At 35.5% G+C, this 14,936-nt stretch overlaps 2 protein-coding genes across 2 annotated transcripts in view; one reads left to right on the top strand and one right to left on the bottom strand.

Annotated features, from left to right (window-relative positions):
- The window catches only part of NDUFA5 (NADH:ubiquinone oxidoreductase subunit A5), a 36,356-nt gene extending 31,033 nt beyond the window's left edge, over positions 1-5,323 (bottom strand). Inside the window, exon 1 of the mRNA XM_064373851.1 lies at positions 5,230-5,323. Within this exon, the coding sequence (XP_064229921.1) occupies positions 5,230-5,242 (13 nt within the window). The 5' untranslated portion in view covers positions 5,243-5,323. The remainder of the gene's footprint in view (positions 1-5,229) is intronic.
- An 8,199-nt stretch (positions 5,324-13,522) lies between these two features.
- Positions 13,523-14,936, top strand: part of ASB15 (ankyrin repeat and SOCS box containing 15) — a 39,510-nt gene continuing 38,096 nt past the window's right edge. Inside the window, exon 1 of the mRNA XM_064373768.1 lies at positions 13,523-13,549. The gene's annotated coding sequence lies outside the window, so the exon portion shown is untranslated. The remainder of the gene's footprint in view (positions 13,550-14,936) is intronic.

Genomic DNA, 14,936 nt, shown 5'->3' with positions numbered 1-14,936 from the left:
TATTTCTTGGAGAGTCTGCTGATTACATTATTCCAGTTTTTGTGAAAATGGAATTTATGTTTTGTATTTTTTTTTTGTCATTCTCCTTGTTGCTTTTGCACAAATTTTCAGGAGGAAAGAGAAAGATGTCAACTTTTGCAACTATGGTCAAACAAGAAGACTTTCTGTTTTCTATTTTAATATGGAAATTATTCTCATATTAAGATCACATAAGATAACATTTGTAGTTATAAAAATAGCTTTTGCATAACCACCTCATACTTAATAAACTGAAGTCTCTTTTTCATATTATTTGCTATTAAGCCAGATCTTCACTTTATATACCTACATGACTAATGTTTTGAACTTAGATGTAAAGGTTTACTATGTCATTTATATCTTCCATTGTTGAGTTTTTTCCATTATTGCAGCCTATGGACATGATTTTGCATTTTATTACAAAAATAGCAATTGTGTTATGTGTTATTTTGGAGATGTTATTCATTCTTATTCTGATACTAGGAAGAACTGTCACTTGTGTTGAACAAGCACTATGTCTTACATAAAATGCTTCTGTAACTGGCCTGGTTTCCCTTTCTTTAACAGCTGCTCGAAAATGACAATCCCATTTTTCATTCACTTAAGATAACTGAACACATCGAAATGGCATTTGCTTTTATTATAGCTTCAGTTTTTTATTCAGATCGACTTTAATTAATGTCATTTGTCATACCTTATTTAACATTGTAAGTCAAATTAAATTATTTCTGCCAGAATTCTCTTCTTCTCAGGATTTGAAAACTTCAAAATGTGATGCTCTTAGAAATTAATCAAAAATGGTAATAAACATAGCAAACATGTTGAACAATACAGAGTCAAACTGACATCAATTAATTAGATTTTCTTTGGATATGGTTATGCAAACAGTTTTAAATTCATTAACTAACCGTTCTCCATCCAGCTCATGTTTTTTCATCTTACCCCAGGGTTGCAATGACAATTTCTATCAAATGCATTATAGATATCATGTTCTTTGTTTGCAAATGTCCCTTTTGAAAAAATACCAAGCGTAATCCTTGCATGTAGAAATTACTTTTTAAATGTTGATAAATTACTTTTTAAATGTTGAATAAAAGGATAAATGAATAGTAAAATAAATTTCAAAGTATGAAAGTTATTCATAACCCATACTAGATAATCTATTTCTGTTTTCACTATTCATAAACTACCTGCTTATATTTTGTATCAGTTAGAAAAAATCATGACAAAATTTATTTAAAGCCTCTTGATCGCTCTTTCATTTTCAGTGTTGCTCAAAAATTACCAGCAGTATTTCTGTGATTAGAACTCTGTGTTTTTCAGTCTCTAGGAAGTAATTTGCCTTGGCCTAAACACCTGTCATTTTAATGTTTGCCATTTGTCTAGGCTGTTAACATACCCTTCTTTCCTCCTTCTATTTATTTTTCTGGACCTTTAAGAAGTTTCCTCTATGCTTTTAGTACTTTTTTTTATTCATTCACTATTCATTTATGCAAGCTTAGTTAATTTCAGGCATTTGCTTTCTTACTATTATTACCAGACTGATACTATCCTTATTATAGTGACCTTTGCCAATTTTTATATATACTCTTCTAATATCTGAGCTAATGAGAGAGATTGCTATTCACCACAGCAATTTCATTCAATGGCTTAGTCTTTTCTTTTTCAGAGAGACATTGAACGCATGGTAAGGATTTTATGTGCTAAAGTCTACCTTCCTCTTACAGAGATTCAGGCTACTGAATCATTGCTATCTTTAAACTTTTTTATAAAGTCTTATTAACCCTATTTTGTCAACCTGTTTGAAATAACTAGTTCTGTTTTTCTTCACTAATATAAATCTATGACAATGTAATTTATATGCAAGGTATTTTATTTTATTTTAGATTCAGGTGGTGCATATGCAGATTTGTTACATGGATATTGTGTAATGCTGGGGTTTGGGCTTCTATTGAACCCATCAGCCAAATAGTAATTGTATTACTAATAGATGGTTTTTCAACCCTTGCCCCTCTCACTCCCTCCTTCCTCCCTTTTGGAGTCCCCAATGTCTACTGTATCCATCTTTATGTCCATGTATATCATTGTTTAGCTCCCACACATATGCAGTGTTTGATTTTATGTTTCTGTATTAATTCACTCAGGATAATGGACTCCAGCTGTTTCCGTGTTACTGCAAAGAATGTGATTTCATTTTCTTATGGCTGTGAAGTATTCCATGGTGCATATGTACTACATTTTCTTTATAAGTGTAATTGGGAAAATATTAGATATAAATACTTTCTTCATTATAGTTAAGAATAAGGATCTTAGATTTACATTTTCAATGAATAACTATTGTTAAAATTCTGTTTTGCTATGTAATCACTGTAGAGGTTACAATAGTTGTATGTTTATTCTATGATTTATTTTGTATTACCAGTTCACTTCCATGCAAAGTAAACTCTTTATAAATAGTCTTGAAAATACCATAAATAGTTGTCTGATTTTTTTCTCTCTACCAGCTGCCTGACTGTAGCCTGAGGGCTTAATAGATAATAGCAGTAAAAATGAAAGTTAAAAATTAACTTAGAACAAGTTTGAAACGTGCCTGGTACCTTGGGATTTGCAAATCTGTAACTCCTTCTGCTCCTGGGAGCTGAATTAATTATGGCGAATCACACTAATTAAATTATTCACTAGGTCTTTATTAGAAACAAATCTATTATGCCATAGAATGCATTGTGGATTTGGCTTAAGACTCCCAGCTTGTCATTATTCAGTATTATGAAATTTCTACTAACACATTTAGTTTAAATGAGAACATGAAGCATATAATAAAGCTGCAGGCTTCTCTTGCCATTGTTTAGGTCCCCAGGCCTTCTATTTAATTCTCGTTTATTGAATGGCCACATTGTACAAAACCCAAGTGCTACACCTCCTGTCCTCAAAAAGGTTACGCTAAATCCTGATGTAACAAATATACATAAATAATTACTATACAGGGCAAACAAAAGAAATATGATAGGGAAATAAAGAAGGAAAAGAGATTGGCAGGATGAGGAAAATGTATGGAGATGGAGAAGGATGGTCTAAATTTGGTCTTAAAGGAGCAGAAGGATTTCTACTGAAGGAAATAGGGGAGTGGCAAGAAAGGGCATTTAAAAGGACAAGATGAATAAGAACCCAGGGAAAGAAGGTGTCTTGCCTATTCAGAGAGCAAACAGGAGATATGCTAGAGCGTCAGGTGAAGTCCTCAGGTGCATGGCAGGCCCAGGTTCTCTGTTGCAGTGCTTGTTACGTTTTTGGTTTTGCTTGTTAAGGTTTTGGTTTGAGTTGCTTGAGTCAGTGAGTGAAGCAATCATCACAATCAAACTTGCTAGGCACAGGAGAGGCTTTGAGCTTGCCTCTGCTTTGAGACACTTGAGCAAAAACCGCTCAGGGTAGTTATGTGGCCTTAGGCAGTTTTACTTAACCCCCTATGCCTTACTTCTTCCTTGAAAATGGTCACAATAATATGACACCTACTTTGAAAGAATGCTGTGAGGTTAAATGAGATAATGCATAAAGGTGCAGAAGTGCCTCATATAGCACCTTTGTGCAATTTAGAAAATTTTGGTCATCTCTCCATGTGAATGCAACCCTTTTCTAGGGCACCCATGTGGATGAGTGGAGATGAAGATGGATTCCAGGCTCCTCATTCCCTCACCCAAGCAACTTTGTATGGGATACAACCTGTACAACTGCACCCAGAAGCCCTGATATAAGGGCTTAGCGAAATGATTAGGTATAACAAAATCTCAATAAATATATCCAACATTATAATTATTAAACCACAAACCACTAAAATAAACACAGTGTTGAAGCTTGGGTCAGACTTAGGTGAAGCACACCTAAGTCTCAGAAAAGAGTTCAAAACACAGAACTGGAAAGCAAACCAACAGGTGTCCATTCTGTGTGACTCTCCTTCCACTAGATGGTGCTGGCTTTCTTCAGCTTGTTGCCTTGGAACTGCCTTCCATTTAAGAATGGCTTCTATTTGCCAATAACTCAGTTGGTATCTGTGTCCCACCAGCCTCCTACAGCTCTTTGCAGAGAAGGAGGTGTTTCTCTGAGAGCATGAATGTTGCTCAGAGCATGAACATCGTTCAGAGGATGTGATACTTACTAGATAGTAGAAGGGTATGGGAGCTCTGTAAGCCACTAAGGAGAAACTCCATTAACTTCCTAAGACTTTGAATTCAAAACCAGTCTATCATCAATAATTAATTTATCGGCCGGGCGCGGTGGCTCAAGCCTGTAATCCCAGCACTTTGGGAGGCCGAGGCGGGTGGATCACGAGGTCAAGAGATCGAGACCATCCTGGTCAACATGGTGAAACCCCGTCTCTACTAATACAAAAAATTAGCTGGGCACGGTGGCGCGTGTCTGTAATCCCAGCTACTCAGGAGGCTGAGGCAGGAGAATTGCCTGAACCCAGGAGGCGGAGGTTGCGGTGAGCCGAGATCGTGCCATTGCACTCCAGCCTGGGTATCAAGAGCGAAACTACGTCTCAAAAAAAAAAAAAATAAAAAAATAAAAAAAAATAATTAATTTATCAAATAACAGCATCATTTTACTATTTGACCTTCTTGGGCATTGTTAGAATATGGGAGTGAAAACAGAACATGATCATTCAAGTGTGTACTTATATATTTAAAAAAGGTATTCTCCAGATAACTAGACCCTATGCCAGAGGAAGGGGATCCCACCCAACTTAAGTCCTAAGGGCATATTTTTGTATTTCTACCTTTATCTTTTTTCATGTGTCATGTTCTAAAGACCTTGTGAGCTTTGCTACATATTATGTTTTGAAAAGTCTTTTGGTTAAACTGATATACATCAAATTGTGAGAAGAATTTGCTACTTAAGAAACGATTTGCTTGAACAGAGACTGAACACCACTCAGAGGAAATGGTTCTTACTAGATAGTAGGATTGTAAAATTCTACTAGAAGTAGGTGTAAAACGAAAATTATCTTTTATTGCTGTTTAAGTCCAGCTGTGAATGTATCACATATGTTTGTATATTTTCTCCCTTTTCATCACTCCCAAGTCTGACAAGTTTTGAGGAAAAGACATGAGACTTCAAGAGTACTTTTCAAAAGATTTCTGCAAACCATTCAAAACTATACAAATGAACTTTTTAGGTAAAGCAAATGGATTGACTAGCAATCTGTAAAGAGCTTTTTACCTGTGCTGGCCATGCATTCTGGGCAGAAATTGTGTTCTGTTCCTCCATATCTATTTGGGAATAGACAGCATCTTTCACAATTTAGATGAAAATCTCCATCTATGTTTTAATGGTAAAATATCTGCAAGACAAGCAAAGGGAGGAGAAATTGCTGAAACTGATCATGATCTTTTCCAATCTAAAATTCTCCTGTGGCTTCTTGTCTTTTGCAGTGGTTCTCAGGCCCAGACCACTTTGAGGGACAGGTTCAACACACAGTATGTGAAGGTAATGTCCCTGTGGAAGGAAGGATGTGTGACAATGGGAGATGGGGGGCGGTATTACAATATCCAAAGGGAATGAGTGTTTCAGACGTTAAGACTCCACAGATGGCCTTTAGTGATTCTGATGAATGACACCACTACCCTAGTGCACCGAAAAGAGAAAGCCATTTCTCATTGCCACTGTTCTGGAGGAAGAAATAAAATAAAGCCCCAAATTCTTTACTTCAGTATGTAGTTCAGTACATACATACATCCTGTATATTCTAACTTTACCTAAATCTCCTGCTCATTTTCTCTAGGTTCCTCAATGCATTCAGTGACCAACAAGAGTAAATGTTCAGCATTTTCCCCAAATATGCCATCTTCCCTCAGGTCTGTATGTATTTTCTCTGCCTGGAATGCCTCTCCCTTTATATATTATCTCAAAAAAGTTCTCCTTATCCTTTAAGTCTCAGCTCCAGGCTGTCTAAGGCATACTCTTGGTCCCGTCCTGGCGTCACCTTCTTTTCGTCATCTATGCATCTCCTCCACTGATTGAGAGTAAGAACTGCCTTGTTTCATATTAGTATCGTACCAGGCACATAGTAGCTAATAAATACATACCTGGCAAATAAATGAATGCAGTATTTTTCAAAGAGGAGTATATCTCATTCAGGATGCTCAGAAATGATAACTTAGGACCATGAAAGAAACTAGTGTAAATCTTGTTTTAAAAATTAATCTACTAGCCTCTGTTTTAAAATTTAATTCTTATAGCAGGCAAAGAGATGGCAAGAATCACAAACAAATATTTTAATGGAATCTGAAACTTTAAAAGCATAGAATGTTCAGATGATAGAACTAAAAATGATAACATTGTAGACTTAGGTGCAGTGGCTCACTCCTGTAATACGAGCAACTTGAGAGCTGAGGCAGGAGGACTGCTTGAGGCCAGGAGTTCAAGATCAACTGGGGCAATTATAGCAATACCGTCTCTAAAAAAAGATAAATAAATAAATAAAAGACAGCATCGTAGATTCTAAAATTGAACAGAAAATCAGAGCATTTTGGGGTCTAATTGCAACATTTTAGCTGAAACTTTGACATGAGGAGATATCATGGAAAGTGGGAACCAGAGACACACGACAAGGGAGTAGCATTCCTAGACTTAGGAAATTGTGTATGGGTCTTATGATCCCTTAGGCATAACACTGTCTCTTTTCTTCCTAACATCTTCATAATATACTGAGAAGCAAAGTAGAGCGGGGGAAAGATGGAAAATCAGGAAAGGAAGTCTAGGCAGTTAGTGAGATGATTCCACAATTAAAAAAAAAAACCTAAAGGTTGCCAAATCCAATGGTCAGGTCTCTGTCCTCATCTTATTTGACTTAGCAGCAGAATTTGATACAGTCGATCACTCCTTTCAGCTGTAAATATTTTTCTTCCCTTGGCTTGTATTCTGTCTCATAGCTCTGGTTTGCCCCAGGGTTCATCCCTTAAACATCTCTATTTTTATATCTGCAAGTACTGCTTTGGTGAGCTCTTCCAGCCACATGGCTTTCAGTATCACCAATTTATTTATTCAGCTCTGACTTTTCTTTTTAACTTGGACCACATTCACCTGCCAACTTAACCTTTCTTGTTAGACTTTGATAGGTATTTCAAATTTTACATGATCCAAACTGAGTTCCTATTCTTTCTCTCTAATGTGGCTCTTTCTGGAACCTTTTCCATCTTAGTTAATGGCAACTCTATCCTTCTAGTTACTTAGGCTCCATCCTGCTTTAACCTCTCCCAAAACTAACATCCAGTCCAACATAAATACTGTAAATTTTACCTTCATATTTTAGTGGAATCTGAAACTTAAATTTTACCTTCAGAAAGATAAGAAAATCCTTGCATGCTAGATGGTGATGTGTTTTATTCATTATCACATCCGCAGTACATAGAACAATGTATCTGGTGGATAAAACTTCTTTAAAAGACTTGTTGAATAAATGAATGGATGATTTTGAGAAAGTATGAATGGGAACATGTCAAAAAAAAAAAAGAAAAATCTTTTTTTTTTTTTTTGAGATGGAATCTCTCTGGTGCCCAGGCTGGAGTACAGTGGCACAATCTCGGCTCACTGCAATCTCCACCTCCTGGGTTCAAGCAATTCTCCTGCCTCAGCCTCTCTAGTAGCTGGGATTACAGATGTCCACCACCACGCCTGGCTAAGTTTTTGCATTTTAGTAGAGATGGGGTTTCACTGTGTTGCCCAGGCTGGTCTTGAACTCCTAACCTTGTGATCCGCCTGCCTCGCCTCCCAAAGTGCTGGAATTATAGGCGTGAGCCACCGCACCCAGCCTCAAAAAAGGATTTTAATAAATCAGATGGCCAGGTTAACAATTAGGAATGAAAGAAATATATATTTTTATGTCAGTGAGTTTGTTATTTTACTCTATAAATAAGATTTTTTGAGGTGGGGGAGGATCTGTTGAGGTCAGGAGTTTGAGACCAATCTGGGCAACATAGCAAGTCCTGGTCTCTACAAAAACATTTTTAACAAGTTGCTAGGTGTGGTAGCATGTGTCAGTAGCCCTAGATGCTTAGGAGGCTGAAGCAGGAGGATGACTTAAGCCTAGGTGATCAAGGCTGCAGTGAGCTATGGTCGTGCCATTGTACTCTAGCCTGGGTGACACAGCAAGGCCTTGTCTCCAAAAAAAAAAAAAAGAAAGGAAGGAAAAAGAAAGAAGTTTTACTGTCCTAATGACACAGCAAGGTGTTGTTTCAAAAAAAAAAGAGAGAGAGAGGGAAGGAAGGAAGGAGGGAAGAAGGGAGGGAGGGAGGAAGAGAAGAAAGAGGGAAAGAGGGAGGAAGGGAGGAAGAAAAAGAAAAAAGAGAGAGGGAAGGAGGAAGAAAGGAAGGAAAGAGGGAGGGAGGGAAGGAGAGAGGAAGGAAGGAGGGAAGGAGAGAGGGAGGAAGAAAGGGAAAAAAGAGAGAGGGAAGGAAGGAAAGAAGGAAGGAAGGAAAGAAAGAAGGAAGGAAGGAAGGAAAGAAGGAAGGAGGGAAGGAAGGAAGGAAAGAAAGAAGGAAGGAAGGAAGGAAGGAAGGAAAGGAGGGAAGGACGGAGGGAGGTAGGGAGGAAGGAGTTTTAATGTCCTGATGCCCAGAAATTAGTGTGTCTGAGGGAGGGGGCCAGACATCACTGTTTTCTAAAGCTCCCCAGGTGATTCCAATGCATGTCAAACCTAAGAACAACTGCTGTATAGAAGTCACACTTAGAGTTTATATACTAGCATCTAGTTCTAAATGTTTCCTAGTATAATATATCTTTCCCCCCATTCATAGATTAGTGTAATATTTCTCATAAGGTTTCCAACCACTCAACATGATGACATTTTGTAATGTACAGAATGCAAGAAAATCAACCTAAAATCATTAGAATGAATAAAAATTCTAAAAGGCAGTTGATTCAAAATAAATACACAAAAAGTATTAGCTTTCAATGTGCCAGAATAACCAATTCAAATATACCAGGGGAAACACTTCTATTCACAAAAAATAAAAATCACAAACTATTGAGGAATAAATATCTCAGGAATGTTCAAGACTTCAGTAAAACTATGAAACTTTACATTCGTTCAAAAGAAAAGTTTTGAATAAATTAAGACATATTTTTCCGGGTGAGTGAGAGTCAATGTTTTAGAGATGTAAAAATATGAAAATACGTTCATTCTTTCCAAAGGAATCTTTTCTTAGTGCACTTCCAGTCATAATTCCATTTTGACTAGATGATTCTAAGAGTCACTTGAAAAAAAATGAGTGAAATAAAAATATTTTTAAAAGAAAAATCATGAGTAAAGATTTTTCCCCCCAAACTGACACATTACACATAGGAATTCATATATAAAATTGCTGGATTAACATCAGCACCCTTTGACCTGGATTTATTATGTTTATGCTTTACATTTTTTCCAGCTTTATTGAGGTATGATTAATGAATAAAACGTGTATGTACTTAATGTGGCAATGTGATTGATATACTTACACATTGTGAAATGATTATCACAACCAAGCTAACATATTCATCACCTTACTTAGTTACTATTTGTGTGTGTGTGTCTGTGTGTGTGGTGAGAACACTTAAGCAAACTGTCTTAGCAAACTTTAAGTATACAATATATTATCGTTAACTATATTTACAATGCTGTACATTAGCTCTCTAAAACATATTCATCTTGTAACTGAAATTCTGTTTCTATGAGTTCAATGTTTTTAGGTGCACATGTAAGTGATATGATGCAGTATTTGTGTTTCTGTGACTGGCTATTTCACCTACTATAAGGTCCTTCCGTTTGATTCATGTTGTCACAAATACCAGAATTTCTTATTTCTTAAGGTTGAATAATCTTCCATGATAAAGATACATCACATTTTCTTTATTCATTCATCTACTTAGGTGTCCATTGTGTCTTTTGCCTATTGTGAATATTGCTGCAATGAATATGGAAGTGCAAATATGTCTGAGATACTGATTTCAATTCCTTTAGATATATACTAAGTGGTGGTGTTGCTAGATCATATAGTAAATTTATTTTAAACTTTTTGAGGAACCACCATACTGTTTTCCATAATGGCTGTACCAATTTACTTTCCTACCAAGAGCGTACAAGACTTTTTATTTCTCCACTTCATCATCAACACTTGTTATCTTGTGACTTTGATAACAGCCTTCCTAACAGGTGCGATGTAATGTCTCATTGTGGTTTTCATTTGCATTTCCCTAAGGATTAATGATGTTGAGGACCTTTTCATTCCTGTTGGACACTTGTATATCTTCTTTAGAAAAATGTCTATTCCAGTTCTTTGGCTGTTTTTTAATCAGGTTATTTGGTTTTTCTGTATTGAGTTGTAAAAGCTCCTTCTGTATTTTGGATATATGGTTTGTAAATATTTTCTCCCTTAGGTTGTCTTTTCTTTTGTTGATTGTTTCTTTTGTTGTGCATAAACTTTTTAATTTAATTTTGTTGTACTTGTTTGTATTTGCTTTTATTGCCTGTCCTTTTGGTGTCATATCCAAAAAGTTATTGCCAAGTCCACTGTCAAGTAGATCTCCCCCAGCCAAACTTCGTTTTTCTTCTAGTAGTTTTACAGTTTCAAGTCTTAAGTTTGTCTTTAATTTATTTTGAGTTAGTTTTTGTATATGGTATCAGATAAGGATTGAATTTCATTCTTTAATATATGGATATCCAGTTTTCCCAACATGATTTATTGAAAAGACTATCCTTTCCTCATTGGGTATTTTTAGTACCTTTGTCAAAGATCTGTTGATTATACATGCATGGGTTTATTTCTAGGCTCCATATTCTCTGTGTTGATGTTTCTGTTTTGATGCAAGTACTATACTGTTTTGATTACTAAATCTTTGTCTTTGTATTATAATTTGAAATCAGGAACCGTGATGCTCACAGCTTTGCTCTTTCTCAAGATTGATTTAGCCATTTAAGGTCTTTTTTGGTTCTATACGATTTTTCCCCCATTTCTGTGAAGAATGTCATTGGAATTTTGGTAAACATTGAATTGAATCTGTAGATCACTTTGTAGTATGAATAGTGTTAATTCTCCCAAATTCCATTTATTTGTGTCTTCTTTCAATGTCTTTTATCATTGTTTTATAGTTTTCAGTATACTCACCTTTCACCTCTTTGGCTAAATTTACTCACAAGTATTTAATTTTTAGAGCTATTGTATATGGGATTTATTAAAATTTATTCTTCTGATACATCACTGTTAGTATATAGAAATGCTACTAAATTTTTGTAGGTTAATTTTGTATCCTGTAACTTTACTGTATTTGTTTATTAGTTCTGATAGTTCTTTGGTGAAGTCTTTGAGGTTTTTTTATACATGGTATTGTAACATCTGCAGAGATAATTTAACATCTTCCTTTTCTATTTAGATGCCTTTTATTTCTTTCTGTTTCCTAATTGCTCTGGCTATTGAATAGAAGTGGTAAAAGAAGGCATCCTCGTCTTGTTCCAGTTTTAGAGGAAATGCTTCCAGCTTTTCACCTGTATGTTCACTGTAGTCTTGTTAAATATGACCTTTATTGTGTTGGGGTACATTCCTTCTATACCTAATCAGCTGATTTTAATCTCAAAAAAAGATGATATTTGTCAAATGCTTTTCCTGCATCTATTGAGATGATCATAATTTTTATCCTCTATTATGTTATGTGGTGTGTCATATTTATTGATTTACTTATGTTAAATTATCCTTGCATCCCAGAAATAAATCCCACTTGAGCATGGTACCTAATCCTTTTAATGCACTGCTGAATTTGGTTTGCTAGTATATTGTAGAGGATTTTTGCACCTATGTTTATCAGGGATATTGCCCTGTAATTTTATTTCTTATAGTGTCCTTGTCTAGCTTTGGTATCAGGATAATGGTGACCTTGTAAAATGAGTTTGGAAGCATTCCCTCCTCTTCAACTTCTTGCAAGAGTTTGAGTAGAATTGGTATTAATTCTTTAAGTGTTTGAAAAATTCAACAGTGAAGCCACCAGGTTTGGGTTTCTCTTTGTAGGAAGATTTTTGATTACCGATTTAATTTCCTTTCTCATTTCCATCTGTTCAGATTTTCTGTTTCTTCATAGTTCAGTCTTGGTAGGTTGTAGGTTTCTAGCATTTGTCTATTTCTTCTAGGTTATACAGTTTGTTACTGTTTAATAATTCATAGTAGTTTCTTATCATCTTTTGTATTTCTGTATTTTTGTATCTATGATTTTATTCATTTCATTTGAATCTTCTCTCTTTTTTCCTTAGTTAGGCCAACTAATGTTTTCTTAATTTTGTTTATCTTTTCAGAAAGCCAACTTTTGATCTTTTATATTGTTTATCTTGTCTCTATTTCATTTATTTTTGCTCTGGTCTCAGCTCTTTCTCTCTTTCTTTCTCTCTCTCTCTCCCTTCCCTCCTTCCTTCTTTCTTCCTACTGACTTTGGGCTTATTTTCTTTCTCTTTTTCTAGTTGTTTTATAATTACAATTGTTATATTCTCTTAATAAATTAAGCCTTTCATCATTATATAATGATGTCTTAGAAAGTATTTGCCTGCACTGTGGGTGCATGGGCCATATCTTCAAGACTGGAAAATTACCCAGACATACCAAGCTGCATAAAAACACCTTCACCTTAACAAAACCTCAAAACTCAACCTAATTTAAAACTTTTGATATTACTATATACATAAAGGAAATGTAAAATTTTGCTTTATTTGAATGGTAATTACATTTTAAATCTTGAAATCAAGCCATAACTAAACCAAATATTTGGTAAATACTTTGGGAATGTCCAGAATATTTTGTCTCAGTACTTATACTGTTCTACTAAAGATAAATCTAAATCCAGCATAAATCATCATATTTTTTCTAGCCTCTGGAAGGAGTTATTAAACTTACCTTTTATATTAAAAAAATTTGGGAAAAAAAAAAACCAAAAAACCTGGCAGAGACAACAACAACAACAAAAAAAAAAAATTGGAGGGGGAGATCATGAGACCATTAGAAATTGTCTTAACATACACAGATATCAAACAAAATGGTGGCTCAAATTTGAAATATAAAATATAAAGATCTGTATCCAAAAGAGGCAAGAGTGATATCTTTTAATGGTAGAAAGTGGATGGATTTACATTGAAATTTTTGGGCTGGGCACAGTGGCTCATACCTGTAATTGCAACACTTTGAAAGGTGGGAAGATTGTTTGAACTGAGGAGTTTGAAACCAGTCTGGACAACATGATGAAACACCATCTCTACAAAAGAAATAAAAAAAAAATTAGCCAGGTGTGGTGGTGCATGCCTGTAGTTCCAGCTGCTCGGGAGGCTGAGGTGGGAGGATTGCTTGAACCTGGGAGGCAGAGATTGCAGTGAATGAAGATTATGGCACTGCACCCCAGCCTAGGTGACAGAGGAAGAGGCTGTCAAGAAAAGAAAAGAGAAGAAAGAGGAGAAAGAAAGAAAGAAGAAAGAAAGAAAGAAAAGGGAGAGAGGAAGAAAGAAAGAGAAAAAGAAATTTTTGAATTTAGTATGGTAAGTTTTCTTCATTAAATTCATACAATTTCTTCTATAGTATGTACTGTTAAAATGCTCTTTTAATAATCAAATATTAATTAAATATAATTATGCATTAGCAACTTCATTTAGAAATTGAAACAAAACACAAATGCACATGAAAAGATCAATTCTTTTCAGAAAGAATAGAGTACAATCCTGAATTTTCAATAATTCAAAATCTTGCCGATATAGAGCTTTATTCTAAGTCCTGATTATGATTATGCTTGGTTTGTATTAAATAAGGTAGTAAGAATAGTGACAATCTCTTTGCCTTAGCACTATCAGTTTGAGATATGTAAGAAGTCAGAATTACAAGAGACTAGAAGAAAAAGGAAGGTTCTTAAAAGATAATACCTCTTACACACGATTTTGCTTGTTACCCCAGTAAAAATGCTAAATGGAAAATCCTAGCAATAAACAATTCATAAGTTAAATTGCATGCCATTCTGAGTAGTGTGATGAAATTTTGGGTCATCCTGTTCTGTTCCACTTGGAAAATAAATCACCCCTTTGTTCAGCATATTCAGTCTCCATATGTCACAAGCCTATTGATCATTTAGTAGTTTTTCTGATTATCAGATCAATCATGATTGCATCACAGTGTTCATGTTCAAGTAACCTTTATTTTATTTAATGATGCCCCAAAGAATATTGATGCTGGCATGTTGTCATAATTGTTCTTCATTATTAGTATTGTTAACTGTGCCTTATTTATAAATTAAACTTTATCATAAGTATGTATGCATAGGGAAAAAATAACAGCATACATAGAGTTCTGAAACTCGTGGTTTCAGGCACTCACTACTGTGGGTCTTAGAACATATCCTCCATTGGCTGGGCTTGTTGGCTCACGCCTGTAATCTCAGCACTTTGGGAGGCCAAGGCAGGCAGATCACTTGAGGTCAGGAATTCGAGACCAGCCTGGTCACATGATGAAACTCTGTCTCTACTAAAAATATAAAAATTACCCAGGCATGGTGGTGCACACCTGTAATCCTAACTACTCAGGAGACCGAGGCAAGAGAATCGCTTGAACACAGGAGGTGGAGGTTGCAGTGAGCTGAGATCTCACCACTGTACTCCAGCCTGGGCAACAGAGAGACTTCATCTGAAAAAAATATATATCCTTTACAGATAAGAGGAAACTACTCTACTTTAATGATCCATTAATGTAAAACCATTTTCTCTTTTTAAAGCTCAAGAGTGTGTGTGTGTGTGTGTGTGTGTGTGTGTGTGTGTGTGTGTCTTTGTTCTCTGACCTTCTCCTCCACAGCCTTCTTAGGTCTTATCACTCTATTTCTTTGTTCTCTACACAATGGTCAGCTTTTGGGACTAGAACGACATGTCCCACCCACCTTGGCAT

This window comes from Aotus nancymaae, unplaced genomic scaffold, assembly GCF_030222135.1.
Source record: "Aotus nancymaae isolate 86718 unplaced genomic scaffold, 86718_ANA_hifiasm-v0.15.2.pri h1tg000002l, whole genome shotgun sequence".
Lineage (NCBI taxonomy): Eukaryota > Metazoa > Chordata > Mammalia > Primates > Aotidae > Aotus > Aotus nancymaae.
This window is presented reverse-complemented; position numbering and strand designations above follow the sequence as displayed.